The sequence below is a fragment of the Monodelphis domestica genome, chromosome 1, assembly GCF_027887165.1.
Source record: "Monodelphis domestica isolate mMonDom1 chromosome 1, mMonDom1.pri, whole genome shotgun sequence".
NCBI lineage: Eukaryota > Metazoa > Chordata > Mammalia > Didelphimorphia > Didelphidae > Monodelphis > Monodelphis domestica.
In genome coordinates, this window is record NC_077227.1 from 671915713 (window position 1) to 671933240 (window position 17528).

At 37.2% G+C, this 17528-nt stretch overlaps 1 protein-coding gene and 1 long non-coding RNA gene across 4 annotated transcripts in view; one reads left to right on the forward strand and one right to left on the reverse strand.

Moving 5' to 3' along the window:
- The window catches only part of DHX57 (DExH-box helicase 57), a 72121-nt gene extending 57559 nt beyond the window's left edge, over window positions 1-14562 (forward strand). For all 3 annotated transcript variants that reach the window (XM_007477011.2, XM_007477012.2, XM_001362649.3), the window contains 10 exons: window positions 1719-1892; window positions 2680-2880; window positions 4011-4287; window positions 5367-5462; window positions 5589-5672; window positions 7726-7863; window positions 8400-8474; window positions 9711-9845; window positions 10432-10632; window positions 12066-14562. In XM_007477011.2, the coding sequence (XP_007477073.1) occupies window positions 1719-1892; window positions 2680-2880; window positions 4011-4287; window positions 5367-5462; window positions 5589-5672; window positions 7726-7863; window positions 8400-8474; window positions 9711-9845; window positions 10432-10632; window positions 12066-12209 (1525 nt within the window). In that variant the 3' untranslated portion in view covers window positions 12210-14562. The remainder of the gene's footprint in view (window positions 1-1718; window positions 1893-2679; window positions 2881-4010; window positions 4288-5366; window positions 5463-5588; window positions 5673-7725; window positions 7864-8399; window positions 8475-9710; window positions 9846-10431; window positions 10633-12065) is intronic.
- LOC130453711 (uncharacterized) lies at window positions 2769-7040 on the reverse strand. Its single transcript, XR_008911227.1, has 2 exons — window positions 6583-7040; window positions 2769-5733 (listed from the first exon to the last, which is right to left on the reverse strand). It is a non-coding gene; the product is annotated as an uncharacterized LOC130453711 (long non-coding RNA).
- Window positions 14563-17528: the final 2966 nt, after the last annotated feature.

A 17528-nucleotide genomic window follows, 5' to 3' on the forward strand; every position in this document is an offset into this window, starting at 1 on the left:
TATATTTTAAAAAAAATTCTCATTCCAGAAAGTCAGTTTATTCCCATCCTATTAGTAAAATATTCCTCCTGACCAGCATATTGATTGAGCCTACTTTCATGCAGATTCAATTGCCTGGAGAAAGGCAAACCAGATTCAGTTACAGGAGATAGGATCCCATTTTTAGAGGCATTTGGAAGACATTTTCCTGTCTGATTTTAAGGTGATCTCATCAGCAACTATGGATTAAATTACCATCTTTATGCCAACAATTCTCAAATATACCTTTCTTACCTTAATCTCTGCTGACTTCCAATCTTGATTTTTAACCCTTTCAGACATTTTGAACTGGACATCCAATAGATAATCTTAGTATGTCCAAAACAACTCATTATCTTTCACCTAAACTCTTCTTCTCTCCTACCTTCCCTATTACTGTAGAGGGCTTACAGTCTAAGCATCACCTCTCTCAAATACACTCCTCTCTTCTGACCCTACCACTACTCTGGTATAAGGCCTTCCTCACTGGCCTAGATTATTGCAGTAGTCTGATGGTGGATCTGCATGCCTCAAGTCTCTGCACTCCAATCCATCTTCTATTCAGCTACCAAAGAGATTTTCCTAAAATACAAGTTTGGTCATGTCATCCCCTTACTCACCTAAAATCCAGGCACTTCCTGTTACAACCAGAAGCAAATTCAAAACTCTTTTTAACTTAGCCCCCTCCTACCTTTCCCATTTCCTTTTTGTTGTTGTTCAGTCATATCACTCATGTTCAACTCTTCTTATCTCCATTTGGGATTTTCTTGGCAGAGACCCTGGGATGCTTTTTTAGCTCATTTTACATATGAAGAAGAGACAAACAGGGTTAAGTGACTTGCCCAGGGCCATACATCCAGTAAGTGTTTAGGCTAAATTTGGACTTGGGAAGATGAGTCTTCCTGACTTCAGGCCTGGCACTTTATCTACTGTGTCAGCTAGCTCACATCTTACAGCTCACCTCCCAACATGTACTCTTTGATTAGTGACACTGACCTCCCGGCTTTTCCATGAATATATATTAGATACACCATCTCTGGGCTCTAGACATTTTCTCTGGCTGTCCCCATGCTCTCCCTGCTCTGCTCCAATGACTGACCTCTCTGGCTTCCTTTCAGTCCCAACTAAAATCCCACCTTCTACAGGAAGCCTTCCCTTATTCCTCTTAATTCTAGTGACTTCCCTTTGTTATTTTCTATGTCTACTATATATAGCTTGCTTTGTGTTTGCATGTTTTCTCTCCCATTAGATCATGAGGTCCTTGAGGGCAGGGACCGTCTTTTGCCTCTTGTCTCCAGCACTTAAAACAGTGTCTAGCACATAGTAGGTACTTAATAAATGTTTTCTGAATTGAATTGTAATAGGTATAAAAATTACTGAATATATTTTCATATCTAAGGGAAAGATTGCTGATGGATATTTATTAAAAATGTAATACTTGTATTCCTTAAGCTTCTGAGTTAGTGATATGAGCAAGAAAAAATAGTTGTATATTGCTTTTGGAGTTTTATGGTGGATAAGAACTAAGGGAAGAGATATTTTGCTCTTTAAAGTATTGAGTTCAGATAACTGAGTAGATGGATTGTGAGGGATCGAAGTACTCCCCTCTCAAAGATTGAGGCAGGTGTTGGGGTGGAAGTTGTGCTGGTAACTCTTAATTGGTTCTTTTAATGCAGCAATAACTGTTTTCATCTCTTCAGGTGTATCATTCTTCCACTTCACTCATCTTTGACCAGTGAAGAACAGCAAGCTATATTTGTTAAACCTCCTGAAGGAGTCACCAAGATCATTATCTCCACCAACATTGCAGAGACATCTATTACCATCAATGATGTTGTATACGTAATTGACTCTGGGAAAATGAAAGAAAAGAGGTATTCTCCTTCAGTGGCTTGTTTGTTTGTTTTGGTGGGGGGCATGAAATGACATAAGACAGGTTACATGAAGGGGTAAAAGATGTTGGAAGTGAATGAGGCCCAGGACTCCAGAGCAGTTGTTATGTTCTCTACTCTTTTTCCCCAAAGACCTGTCCTTGCCTTTGTGAACCGAATAAAGTTGATTATGGACATGTTTATGTTCTATGTCTCCCCCCAAAATACCTCAGCAACCTTACCACCCCACTGCCAAATGTTATTTTAATTCTGCTTGAAACTGTAGGGAGAGCTCGTGTCTTAAACACCACTTAGTAAAGAACCATAGGAACAAAAGAAACAGACATCTGTAAAAATCTGATTTTCTCATCCAGTGAGCTTGAGGGTGTGGGGCTGCTTGTTCCTTCTTTAAAGTGTAGCTAATTCCACTAATATGCTATCAGGCAAGAGAATATTTAAAGCCATTTTACCCATTAGACTTTGAAAGATTTAGACCAGAAATGAAGAGTAAAAGAATGGGTGGTTTATGTGGTATGACTTTAAAGTAATGAGGCATCTCTAAGTGTGGCTTATGGAAATTTATCCTTATTTCATATATTTACACCTCTTCTGTGAAAAAAAGGTCTCTATGAAGTAGTGTCTAACAAGAGGTGCTTCCTTAAGATGAAGCAATCTAACTGCAGAGAGAAAATTGTATCCCTCTGTTGAAGTATCTGTGTCCTTCCTTTCTATCCACAATTGAAATCATGGTCATCCTCTCCCAGTCACTTTTCTCCTTCATCCTTCATAGGTATGATGCAAGCAAAGGCATGGAAAGTCTAGAGGATACCTTTGTGTCTCGAGCTAATGCTCTGCAAAGAAAAGGCCGAGCAGGGCGTGTTGCCTCTGGAGTCTGCTTTCATTTATTCAGTAGTCATCACTACAATAATCAGCTTTTAAAACAACATCTGCCAGAAATACAAAGGGTGCCATTGGAACAACTGTGTCTCAGGTACATCTGAATGTCTATGATCTGCTTCCAAGTGTTTTCAGTTTGACCTAATTGACTTGGCCATCCATATCCATTCCTTTTTCCAAGTAGAAAAAAATGTTGCCACATACTGACATAAAAGAACCAGTCAGGTGCACATGATGAGGTATATAGAAACTCCTCAAGGATGCTTCACTTGCATTATATATATATATATTTATGACAGACTTCATTCAAAATGACTGTATTAGGTGGAAACCATTTTGAAAGAACCTTGATGGATAAAGGCCTAAAATAGACCTTAAGAAAAAATGAGTACAGGTACATTGAGGATTTTCATATGAAGTGTCAGAAATGTAAAATGTTAGATCAGTTCTGCTTAGCTTTCTAAGAATAAATCAAATCATCAAAAATTTTAGTGAATACTTGTTTTGAACAAGGTACTTTGGAGGATTCAAAGACATATGTGACAGTAACTTCTCTTAAGATGTTTAAAGTCTACTTGAGAAGACAAGACATAAACATATGCTAAACCATTTAATTAAATTCCATTTAAAATGGTCTGTCACAAGGTAGATAGGGATAGGGATAGGGGCCAGACCTCTGATTTCATTAGTACAGGGAACTTCCTGGTAAGGAAAAATTACAGTACCTTTTCTGTAATTTAAAATCATAGAAAGTTGCCCAGAACATGACCCAAGGCAGAAAAGAGTTCTGAATCCAGATCTTCCTCAATTTAAGTCCTAGTCTTTAGCCATTAGGCCATACTGCCTCTCCACAAGGTAGAAGATGATAGAGTTGCCATGTTAGTTACACAATCAGTAAATGCTCTAAGGAATATAAGAATTAACTGGAATCAATTCCCTGTTTGTACTCACTGAGAGAGATCTTAGACATTTGGAATGTTGAGAGGGAAGATTCTACTCACTGTAAACTGAAGTTTTCAGGAGCTTAGACTTCTTCTAGGAAAACTTTATCAATGACCCAAAGTTTGAATTTGAAGATCGTAACTTGGTCATTGAAAACATGTGAGGATCTGAGAACTTAAATGTTATTTTTGTCTTTAAGGTGAAAACTTAAATCTTCTGTGTCATTCCATGAATGACAATGGTCAGCATAAAATTGACAGGTAATTTTCTTTCCATTTTAAGAATTAAAATTTTGGAGATGTTTAGTGATCACAGCCTTCAGTCTGTGTTCTCTCAGCTTATTGAGCCACCTCGAATTGAATCTCTCCGGACCGCAAAAGTTCGACTTCAAGACTTAGGGGCTTTAACTTCAGATGAAAAGTTGACCCCCTTGGGTTATCATTTGGCTTCTTTACCAGTGGATGTGAGAATTGGCAAGTTCATGCTATTTGGTGCCATCTTCCGTTGCCTGGATCCTGCCTTAACAATTGCAGCTAGTTTGGCCTTTAAGTCCCCTTTTGTAAGTATTGTATGTAGCCTGGACAACATTTCTCTAAACTAACATGATCCAAATTCTGTGTAATGGCCTTGAGTGGTACGTAAAAGCCATAGCTTAGATTCTTCAGTGAATACAATTATGTTGTACCAAGGCTTGTTTGTACAGATGGGGCTGACTGAACACTTTCTCTTCAGCTCAGATGAATACTTAGATGATACTTCTGATGACATAAATCCATCATCTCAAAGTTCAGCTACAGTTATCATGTATAAAGCATTATCTTTTGTTCTAATACTATTAGGTTGCATTTAGAAACATTAAGTACCCAGTCTCACTAGATTGGCATTTTGCTAGTCCTGTATGAAAAATGCTATTTTCCAAAATGTTAACCATTTCCCATTGTTTTTCTTGAATTAGAATTTGTTTTCTTTTAATAGAGACTGGAAATTGGATTAAGTGCCTAATTTTAAAAATAGATGTAAATATCAGAATTAAATATTCTATTTGGTTCAGACTTTTAAAAAAAATTGTTTTGCAAGTAGGTTGCTTCTGTAAAAGTGAGAGAAGCAACCTACATGGAATTCAAAAGGAATTAGGGAGTCAAATTCTGAGAGGAAAAAAAGAGAAAGATGAAGATCAGGGACTAGGAGACATTGTGAGAGTAAAAAGATATTAACTAGTTATGACCATGTAGGAAACTAGTTATTAACTAGTTATGACAAGTAAGAAACATTAGAGTACTTTTAGACTTGAATCATTTGATTCTCTGAAAGAGAATCTGCTAAACTTAAGATGTCAAAGGGTTAAATAAGGTACTGGCATTTAGGGTTTTGGTAGCACCTTTTTAGTGTGGCTTTTTTGGTGGAGTATTGCCAGTTAGAAGCTAAAGATCCAGAATAATTTATTGTGGGTGGATGGAAACACAAGGGCAGATCAAAATAGAGTTTCCAAGAACATCCTGATTGCAACTAATCAGCCACAAAATTAGGATGCTTTGTTTTAGACTAAATGCTTTTTCAAAGCACCCGGTACCCACAATAGAACAGTGTTAGTTAAAAGCTGAAATGAGTAGTGGCCTTCAACTCCTAATTTTTATTTAGGTATCTCCCTGGGACAAAAGGGAAGAAGCAAATCAGAAAAAGTTGGAGTTTGCATTAGCAAACAGTGATTATCTGGCCCTTCTTCAGGCATACAAGGTGAGCATAAAACGTGTGTGGCTGCTATAGCACCCTACATGTAGAGCTTTCGGTTTCTACTCTGACACTGATATAATCCACAATGTAAGTTCATCTTGATTCCCCCCCCCCCCCCCCCCTGTTTAGGGTTGGAGGCTATGCATCAAAGAAGGTGCCCGTGCAAGTTACAATTACTGCCGAGAGAATTTTCTGTCAGGAAGAGTTCTCCAGGTGAGTTGGTTCTCTGCAGGATGGCAGCTCCTTCTCTTGCTTTGTGGGAGCCTTCTCATTCCTGGGGAGGGGGAGAGAGCATAGTTACAGCTAAATCACACCCTTGCCTCTTAGCAGATGAAAGGACTATTTTTTAGAAATTTAGATTTTTAGAAAGGACCTTTGGCTTCATTTACACCCTAGAGTCTAAAACTAACTGGCAGTCTTGTATCTTAGGCCTTCATTGAACCTTTTTATAAACCTTCTTATTCTCCTCTTTGATGTCCTCCTTATTCTCTTCCCATAAAGAGCTAGGTGGGCCTGCATGAGTGATTAGACTAGACTATGAGAGAACTGAAGACCAAAGAATTAATTGCCTGGATTTGTGTACAATGTGGGTTTACTAGATATCTCTTTTTCAAGGTACCTGGCAGCCCATATAGGTGCCCTTATGTAACAGTAATGAGTGTACTTCTCCTTGAATAGTTACTGAGAAAAATAACGTTTTTAGCCCAAGGCTCTTGCCTTGAATGAATATATGATTTGTGAAATTTCCATCATTCAGTTATATGGGCTTCCTCCATTGAAAGCTCTCTAAGCATTCGTGGATCTTTTTGTGAGATTTGGGGCTTAGAAAAAGTATCCATCACCTAGTGGCTGGCTTTCTGGTGATGTGATAAAACCAGGGTGGGTATGGAAGCAAAAAACTATAGCTCAAGAGATGGGAGGTCCTAGGTTCAAATCTGGCCTCAGACACTTCCCAGCTGTGTGACCCTGGGCAAGTCACTTGACCCCCATTGCCTAGCCCTTATCACTCTTCTGTCTTGGAGCCAATACACAGTATTGACTCCAAGACGGAAGGTAAGGGTTTAAAAAAAAAAAAAACTATAGCTCACCCATTAGCCCTCAACATCCGGCTGCAAAATCTCACCATAGAGAGAGCGCTGTCATCTGAAACTTCCCCAGCTTTCTCATCTTATCCAAATACCTGGGGTCACATCTACATCCTGGTGTGGCATTAGAATAGGGCTTAGTTAGCGAGTCTTTTGTAGGTTTTTTCAGGATGTCTAGAGAAGTACAAATATGGCCTGTGTGTTCCATTAAAAGATTCGGCCCTGTGCACATGATGGCGCCAAGCCTCTGCTGAACTCAGGTTCAGTAAGAGTCCAATAAAGCTGCTCTTGAAGCCCCGGATGTGTAGATAACCTTCATTCAGTCTGCTCTTTTCACCTTGGATTTGTGACTTACTGAGCACATTTTCTGGGTGGCAGAAAACAACAGGAAGAGAGTTTGAATAGTCTGATCTGTTTTCAGGTCTGTTATTATTTTCATCTACTCTGTTACTGCCTAGTCACCTGCAACTAAACAAGAGCTAGAAGAGATGCCTTGAGCTTCTCTGGACCCCCCCCCCCCCCCCCCCCCCCCCCCCGCCATTTACATTCAGCTCTAAGATAAGGCCCTAAAACAAAAGCATTGAATTCTCTTCTTTTCCTCTTGTCCCACATCACTTAAGATGTGGCCCAGGAAAACAATAGCCAGGCAGGTGGAAAATGGGACAGGTTGGTTGGTGCTTTGCATCCATTTGAGAGCTAACGCTATCTGTTCTAAGCCTGCAATAGAGCAGCAAGGAGCAGTAAAAGGAAAGGATAGAGAACCTCATAGGTTCTCAAACCTCCCAACTTGGGCCTTTAAGCAAAATACCAAAGCTACAGTACTGTGAAGTGAATCACTGCAAATCCCCTGAAACTTGTGCCCACACAAATATTCAAATATATTGTTTTTATGTATTGTTTTTAATGTAAATATCTATGAAAAACTGTACATCTCTGTGTTAGCCATTGTGGAATATCTTCAGCACTGTGGTTGGCTCTATTAATCCTCATTACAAGCAATTCTAGATACAGTATGCCAAGTAATCCAGAAAAACTATGCACCTAAATCTTTTGATCTTTTTCATCTATTGATATTTTGATAACTGCATACATCTATTGCTGCAAGTTGTCATCCCACATTGTTCTGTCCTTCCATAAATTATCAAGTGATGCCCTTGCTGAGAGATATCTGTTTCTTTTAGGACATCGCCAGCCTCAAACGGCAGTTCACAGAATTGTTATCAGATATAGGGTTTGTGAAGGAAGGATTGAGAGCAAGAGATATTGAGAAGAGATGGTCCCAGGGTGGAGATGGCATATTGGAAGCCACAGGCGAGGAGGTAAAAAAAACCCACCATTTTCTCCTTAATTAGAAAGACAATAAAGAAGCCATTACTCTCAGTGATAGTTCCCTCAGCTTTCTTCACTATGTAGTACCGGGCTGACTCAAGGCTACTTTCCCACCTTCGATTTTTGAGTCCTTTTCATAACATATCCAGTCCATTTCTCCTGGAGGAGAGGCTGTTTGATTTTCCCTTGATCCTGCAGCCACAAAGGTTACATATGAAGGTTCATCTGCAAAAATGCACATCTACAAAATACTAGTTCTTTGGACTGTGACTATAGTGAGAACAGCCTTATATTTCATTTGTACCAAAAAATACAGTTTCATTTTTACCAGGACAAAAAAAAAAGAAAGTAAAGTTTTTTTTTTAAGCTGGGTATAAATTAAATGTATTCAGAAGTGCCCTATCACAAGTCTACGTGACCAAGTCTATTAACAGATGTTTTCTATTTTTCTTAATTTTCTAATCATTAAAGAAAAACATAACCACCTGTTCTCAGGAGCAGATTTAATTATGTATTTCTCCCACAGGCAAACTCAAATGCTGAGAATACTAAGCTGATATCAGCAATATTATGTGCTGCTCTATATCCAAATGTAGTTCAGGTAACAGAATATTTCTCTGGTTTATTACTGTTGTCCACCCATTTCTTGATTACTTTGTTTTAAGAGGAGAATTTCTGAGATGTGTTACATAACTTAAAAGAATTCCTTTACAATTAGCAAACTTTTTAGACTTTTTCAGAGATATCTTTTGAATGAAGTGATATAATTCTTTAATCCTTTTAACTTATTGGAACAGGCATAAATACTGTTGCATCAGCCAGCCTTTCTCCTTTGAATGTCAAAGCTGACCTACTATGAGAACCTTCTTTCTCATAACTCCACTTTGGAGTAAATCTACTCGTCTGACCTGGGGTTAGTGGTTTGGCATGGCTGCCTTTTTTTTTTTTTGGAATAAATAATCTTTGGGTGGTGGTGTCCAACACACTTGGCATCATGAAAACCCAAACCTCAGCTGGCTTTTGGATTTTCAAACCAAGGAGTAGAGCCTGCAACAGGCTCTCATTTCAGATTTCCAGAGAATTTTCCGTTTGTCATCTCAAATCTCTCAGTTCGTTTACACATATTATACTCTGTTATTATTACTTCCTTGATTACCACTGATTTGCCTTTAAGATCAACTAAAAGCTACATTAGAAAGACACTTGGAAATATTTTGCTACGATCCTGAATAAAATGGCATCCTGATAGTTCTTTAGAGACTGCTCCCTGGACCATTCAGTGCAGAAGGATGATTTCAAAACATCTTTCCTTTAACGTAGCAGTTCTGTGTTTGACCATGTTTCAAATGGGGAATAACTCATGTTTTTACAAACTTATTAGTTTTCTGTATATCTGAAATATGGGACCTTTATCCAAGAAACTTTCTTTAAAATTTTTATCTGTTTTATGTTTTTCTTCTAATCTTGCCTGCATTGGTTTTGTTTGTACAATAGCTTTTTAATATAATGTAATCAAAATTATCCCTTTTTATATCTCACGTGCTTTTCTCTTTCATTTTTTAAAATAAATTCTTCTCCTGTCCACAAAAAACAAACAAACAAACATACATAGTTCTGAGGCACAGTGATACATATCTTCTCACCTATTTTATGTCTTGATAGAAAATAAAACAGAGGTATAATTACCAAAATCACAAGGGATATAAACTAACTAGGGAAGGAGGAGGAAAGAAGAGCAGGTACCTACAAGGAGAGCTGTGTTTGTTGCCTTCAAATAGAAGAATACCTTCTAAAACAAAAATATAAATTATGCACTTAATTTTTATTTGTCATTTAGGTGAAAACTCCAGAAGGAAAATTTCAAAAGACCAGTACAGGAGCTGTTAAAATGCAACCCAAAGTGGAAGAGTTGAAATTTGTCACTAAGAATGATGATTATGTTCATATCCACCCTTCTTCAGTGAACTATCAGGTGGGTATCATTGTCTATGTAGCAGATGCTAAGGAAAAATCATTCTGTGAAATTTTTTCTTCTTTCTGCTTCTGCCAGTAACATAAAGTTGTCCAACTTTGTTTGATGGGGATGGCACAAATGTAAAATATTATTAGAAGAAACCTTTCCACTTCAAGAAAACTCAAATCAAACACAAGACAACTTTTTTTGTAAAACTGTTTTTCTTCTGTGGTTGTTCAGAGCAGATGCCCCAAGCCCAACAAAGAATCTCCAAATGATTAAGGATATGTGAACTCAAGCCTTCAAGTTTGGTAGAGATGGTGGGATGAATAGAAGGGGTTAGAGGACTGGATATTGTAGGGTTTGAAGGAGAAGAGGGGCAGCCTTATCAGTGTAGAGCAATGAGAGTAGATGTAGACAGAAATGGGAGTAGAAGGAGGATATGTTGGTGATCAGAAACTAAAAGGATTGGTGCCCATTTGGGTTGGTCTGAGTAATGAGTGATAAAATGATGGGAACTTAGTTTCTTTTTAGTTGAGTTTACTGAAGCAGAGACTAGATGCTGCCAGTGACCTCACTGATGCCTACTGGGGCCATCTTACAGACTAGACACTTTGAGAGTCCCTACCTTGTGTACCATGAGAAGATCAAGACGAGTCGGGTGTTCATCCGAGATTGCAGCATGGTGTCTGTGTATCCACTGCTTCTGTTTGGTGGAGGCCAGGTGAATGTGAAACTTAAAAAAGGAGAGTTTATTGTCTCCCTGGATGACGGCTGGATTCGTTTTGCAGCTTCCTCCCATCAGGTAATGAGATAAATTGGTGGTAGATCAAACATGTTGTCAGCATAGGCTCAATAATGTGAAATATACAGTATTCCTTTGGATGCAGAGGGTTAACAGCTAGCTGATCAACTTAGAATTCAAGAGTTATAATTATAGTTTTGTGTTCTGTGCTTGAGATTATTACCCTTTTTTTCCTCCAAATGTGTTATTTTTTACATTCTTTTTTTGAATTCCAAATTCTCTTCCTTTGGCCCCTCCCCCACTCACTAAGAAGGCAAGCAATATGCATATGAAGTTATGCAAGACATTTCCATATTAACCATGTCACCAAAAAAGAAATAAAAATAAGGAAAATGAGACATTTATACAGTTTGCACTCAGAGTTCATTCATTCTCTATCTAGAGGTAGATAGCGTTTTTCATCATGAGTCCTTCAGAATTATTTTGGATCAAAGTGGTTAAATCTTTCATAATCGATCATTGTTCTTATATTGCTGTTACCGTTTACAGTGATCTGGGTCTGCTCACCTCACTTTGTGTCTGTTCATATAGGTCATTCCCCTTGTCATTTCTTATAGCACAGCAGTATTCTATCACAATTATGTGGCTCAACTAGTTCAGCTGTTCCCCAGCTGACAGCATCCCCTAAATTTCTAGTTCTTTGCCACCACAAAAAGAGATGTCAAACATTTTTTTACATAGAGATCCTTTTCCTTTTTCTTTGATTTCTTTGTGATACAGAACTACTAGTGGTATTGCAGGATCAAAGAGTGTGCATAGTTTTGTATAAATAGCCATTAGGGCCTAGTTTAAAATTGTTCTCCAGACTGGTTGGGCCAGTTCATCATTAGGATACCTATTTTCTCATATTTCCTCCAGCATTTGTCATATATTATTACCCTTTCTTAAATAACAGTTTTCAATTACTCAGTTATATAGTCTATAAGACAACTATTTAATCTGAGGTAAACGTACCCCTGCCAACATAACATGCACCTAGCCTAAACTATAAGGTAGTTTGTATTTAAAGAAGAATTTAAAGTCAGTTTAACAGTAGCCTAACTGAAACTTAGTCAGTAGGTAAAATATACTGGTGAAAAAATTATGTAGCTGAGAACCAAATAAAACTGACTACTATGTACACTGACAATTTTATGGCTTCTTTCCATTAGTGAAGGGAATGAAGATGGTGAGAGCTAAGTTTGGAAAATGCAGCGCAGTAGCATTATTTTTAAGGGACAGGTTTTTTACAATAGGCCTTGTTAACTTATAAAAGGCCTGTGATAAACCACATGGGAATTGTTCACAGTTTACAAAATGGGGGTGCTACATTTCTTTTTCTGGTTAGAATAAAATTTCATATTTTTGTCAATGATAGGCTAATGCATTTTCCTCTAATGCTGTAGTCTTACTATTGTCCCAGCCACTGATTATATCTTTGTATTGTGTTTTAGGTGGCAGAATTGGTTAAGGAACTTCGTTGTGAACTCGATCAGCTCCTCCAAGATAAAATCAAGAACCCCAGCATGGATCTCTGCACTTGCCCAAGAGGATCACGGATTATCAGCATGATTGTAAAGCTTGTCACTACCCAGTAATAGATAGCCTTGGTCGTGGATACTTTCCTCTCACATATTTATAATTCTCTTGGGAAAAATCAGTATGTATACCTTTGGAATTGTTTGATGGTGGTATTAGCTGTGGTAATGGCATCCATTGTTTACAAGTACTGAATCAGCAAATGTACCTTTCTGGAAAGTTTCCAGGATGTCCTTCAGACAAAAGTAGGGCCAATCCCAGTATAACTTGGGAGGGGTGTGACTATGATGAGATGCCCTAAAACCAAAATTTTGCCTGTTTTCCTTTTTCTATGACAGCTTCAAGTGAATAGGATTCACCTGATAACACAAACCCAATTTTAATATATTCTTGCTTTTCATCTGTTAATCCTTCTGATTGCCTTTTTACTTGGTGTGGAATGGGCCCTCACGAAAATACATAGTGCTTGTTTTCGATGCAAAGATCCTGTTGACAGATTAGCTATAGAATAAAGAACAGAGTAAAAATCATGTGATCAGGAAATATAGAAAACCTATTTTGAGCCACTTAGAATGATGGTTACTTATGAAGTGGTTTTTTGCTCATTAAAGGTTAGTTTAAGAAACAGTACTGAGAATGAATTGTATGCTGAAACATGCATAAGCTGGTCTAGTCATTTAGCAGTCTCACTATTCTTAGAAACTAGACAAGATATGACTGCCTTCTGTTTTGTGGCTGTTCCCCAAAAATCTGCCTTCATCTCTCCATTTAGAAATATTTTTGGTTTTTAGAAAATTATTTTAAATTCAGCTTTATCTGATAAAATTCCATTTCCATATGTGAAATGTAATTGACAATAATCAATGAGGCAGAATTGACATATTTTAAATAGAAAAAGTTGTTTGTATTCTCACATATGAGCAGTCAAGCATTTTCTGTCTGTAAATTTATCCATTGTTAAACCATTGCTTATCTTAATGATGTGTTAACATTTGGAAAAGTAGAGAGACATGCCTCCCAGCCCATTTATCAGAAGAGTGGCCTTAAAGATCCAGATAGCTAAATGGAAGAAACATTTAATATTTAACATTTTGCTATGCATTAGCTAGTAAAGCATTGTCATCCTTTCAAACTTTATACAAGTCCTCTGAAACTTATCAGCTAGGCATGTCAATGACGATAGATCATTATCATGGTGTCATTTTTTTTACTTACCTTTATAGGAAACTTTCCACATTATCCACAGTGATCAGTACCAATATGTTTATAATTACATTTTATCAAAGTGTTTAAACTTTAGTCAACATGTAAAAAGAACAAGTAGTTCCAAGCAATTAGTTTAAATAAAAACAAAGATATTTCTATATCTAGTAATAGAGCACCTAAATCATAATTTGTGCTTCCTCTTGAACGAAGTATCAAAATACCGAAACTGCTAAGTTGACACATTTACGAGAAATGACATGGGGAATTGAACTACTCCTTTAGACAGATGGCACAAGGAAGCTGGCACTGCCATCGTTAACAATGTATGGATGTGGCCCATCTGTCCTTGGGACTGTTATAATACCTATCACAAATATTTAGTAGATAGATGACAAGTATTGCTATATGACCTAAGAATTTTTATTAAATTGTGCTACCTTTTATAAGCATGAATTTTCTTAAGGTTAAACATTATAATCATGATATAAGAAATATATAGGAACACTTTTACAAATGAATACTAGAATATTATGTTCTATTTCAAGCTGTAAATTTGATTTTTTTAAACACCAACAAGATAGGTTGTTGGTATGTAGTATGCTTTTAAGGAGCACTTGGTAAATGGTTTATTAAAATCATATATTTTATTGGAATCTAGCTAAAAATAATAAAGTGTTTGTCATTAATTAGTATGCCCTGATATTTGTGCCATGCACATTATACAGATGACTCATGGAAAAGTTTCAATGGGGCTGAAAACTCTTATGGATATGGTTATGGAACATGGAGTGTCAATAATATGGTATCTTCATCTTTCTGCTCCTATTCATATTTGATTGGAGGCAAAAGAAAAAGCAAGGAAGGGATGGGATTACTACTCTTTTGCTTTTTGTTTTTTTCCCTCAAGGAAATGATCTTCAAGTGGGAAGTATTAAAAAAGGATCAACAATAAATTAAAACCCTAAATAAATTGAGGATGTGGGAAGAGATTTCTGAGATCAGAGATCTCTAGAGAGTACACCAAGTTCCCAAAAAGGCTTTCCAAGAGAAGATTACTTTGACTATTATTTGGGACAAACCATTGGAACTTCCTTTTTAACACGGGAAAAAGTTGAAACATATGTCATTGAAGATGCCTACAGTTTGGTACAGTTGTACATTTTGTAATTTGTAATTTTCATATGGAATAAAGCCAGTGTTACCTAATTGGCATTTTGTAAACATTCTCAGTAAGTTCAACAGAACTTGATGAATAAGATCCAAAGAGTGCTGAACTTAGAGATTTATCTGTTGGTTTTTCTCATCATGACATGAACATTCTGAGAGGTAGGTAGGTACCCCAGGACTGGCCGAAGATGGGCAAATATCATCATTAGTTTCAAAAAGAGAAAGTACGATAGATTCTTCAGACTTAAAGCCAGTGAGTCAGATGTCATTTCCTGACAAAATCCCAATTCTTACTAAAAGTATGATTTTTGAGTACACTTAGAAAGGGAAATAGAAAGAACTAAAAACCAGAATGGGTTCAACAGTCTAGCTTTTTTGAGTTTTTCTGAAGTGCTAAGTCAATATAACAAAACCTGGTATAGTGGAAAGCAATTAAAGTTTGAATCCTACACCTGATATTTAAAAAATATTTATTAATCTTTTGTTTTTGCAAAGCCTAGATTTCTCCCAAAATCCCTTCCTCCTTTCCAGGAAACCATCCATCACAACAATTTTTTAGAAAGAAAAAAAAAAGAGGAGAAAAATTCAGCAAAACCAATTAATACATTGAAAATAATTGTCAATAAATGCAATATTCTACACCTCCCCCCAAATTTCTGCAATTATGGGGGAAAGGCATCTTATCTCTTCTTTGGGACCAAGCTTGTTCTTTATAATTGATTTGTTTTGTGGCAATTATTCTGGTCTATGGCAATGCTTACTTCATTTTACAATAGCCCATGTCTCTCCATGCTTCTATACTTATTACATTCATCATTCCTTACAGCACAGGATTATTCTATTAGACTGATTCCATTAAACTGGAAAAAATACAGAACTATTAAATAATCAGAAAGACCACATCTCATCTGGAGAGGAATACAATACAAGGCTCTGGCTACTCTGGCTACCATATCCCTGGGAGAAATCACCTCCCAAGATGATAGCTCCAAGGAACAAAAGAATTTGGGGAACTTATCTACCACTTTGGGAACTGAAGATGGGAGAGTATGGTTGATTGGGTTTACAATGGATACAAAAGGGAAAGATCCAGCCTAGGGCTGGGCTGAACAAGAAAGGACTTTGACCCAAAGGGAGAAACTACCAGGACAAAAAAGGGTACTTAACACGTGATTGAGTCTGCTAGCTCTACCTAAAGTACTTCAAGGTTTATTGTTAGTCTGCTATAAATAATTTTGTATCTATGGACCCCTTTCCTCCTTGATCTCTTTGGAGTGTAGATTTCATTGGGGTATTTCTAGGTCAAAGGGTATACAATTTAATAGCTTTTGGGGCATAGTTCCAAACTGCTTTCTAGAATAGTTGGATGAGTTCACAGTTCCACCAATGGTACATTACAGTACCTGTTTTCCTGAAGCTCTTCTAACACTGTCATATCCTTTTTTGTCAACTTTTGTCATCTTATGGGTGTCAGGTGGTATCTTCAAGTGGTTTATTGTTCATTTCTCTAATTGTTACACAGAGCATTTTTTCATTTGACTATTAATAGCTGTGGTTTCTTCCTCTGGAAACTGCCTGTTTTGTTGATCATTTATCAATTGGGAAATGGCTCTTATAGCACATCCATAGGCAATAAGAAATGGTTTTTATAGCACATCCATAGGCAATAAGAAATGGTTTTTATAGCACATCCATAGGCAATAAGAAACATTAAGATGTACCAAAATTCTGCAAAGAATTCCGTGACTCTCCAAATTAAATCAACATATACTTGATACTCTGACTTCAAAGCAAAGGTGGAAATAGATGAAGCTGGTGAAAAAAAAAGTTGGAAAATATAAATCAGGAACAAAGAATAAGGAGCCAAAGACTTGCAGACTACACTGAAGCTTCAAACATACATACATACATACATACATACATACATACATACATATATATATATATATATATATATATATAACACAAAGAAAATAAGAGGTTCTTCATCAATCTGCACTGCACTATCCATTTGTAAAACCATCAGTTACAGCAAATGGAGAAACTGGATGCTATGGATAAGTTCACCCACCTTGGCAGTATACCATATGGGGATGTCCACATAGATGATGAGGTTGATGCACCATGCCAGAGCTAGTTCAGTGTTTGGGAGGCTCTAAAGAAAAATGTGAGCGAAAAAGAATATTGGGCTACCAAACCAAAGGTCTATAGAGCCATTGTGCTGAATTCATTACTGTATGCCTGTGAAACTGGATATTCTAACCAGCACCAGGCTGGAAAACTAAATCGCTTCCATTTGAATTGTTTTAGGAAATGCTGACAATCACCTGGCAAGATCAGATACTAGAAACAGAGGTCCTTTCTGGAGCTGAACTACAAAGCATTCAGATTCTACTGTGGAAAGTGAAACTCTGATGGGCTAGCCACCTTCCAACACCAACTACATTTGTAAACAAACAAAAATATTCTTTTTAAGGAGAACTCACAAAGTGAGTGCTCACATGGAGGTCAGAAGAAATGATACAAAGACACTTGAGATCTCTCTGAAGAACTTTAGCATCAAGGGAAATGCTACAGTAGAATTAGAATAGCTCAAAGGAAACAGGAGATGCTCAGACTGAGAAAGATCTCCATTGTGAATGTTCACACAAGCTATCTGTACCAGAGATCTGTGTGGTAGAGACATTGACCCCATAACGGTGATGCCATTTTGGTCCTCTTCAAGTACAAGGGACAGCCACAGATAGGCACTGGGCCATATGGGGAGGATACCACTGAAAAACAAAATAGCTCTTGCTCTCAAGGAGATTACATTCTAATGGGGGAAGACAACACACATAGTTTCAGTTCCAAGTCATGGTCTTTCAGGGGCAACTGCAGAGCATTGGCATTTTGTATTCTGCTCTAGAATTGTTCCCTCATCCCACTAGGAAACTAATGCATCTCATCAACTGTATAATCATATCAGCAAGATCATATGAATATTGGCATTTCCAGTCAGGCCA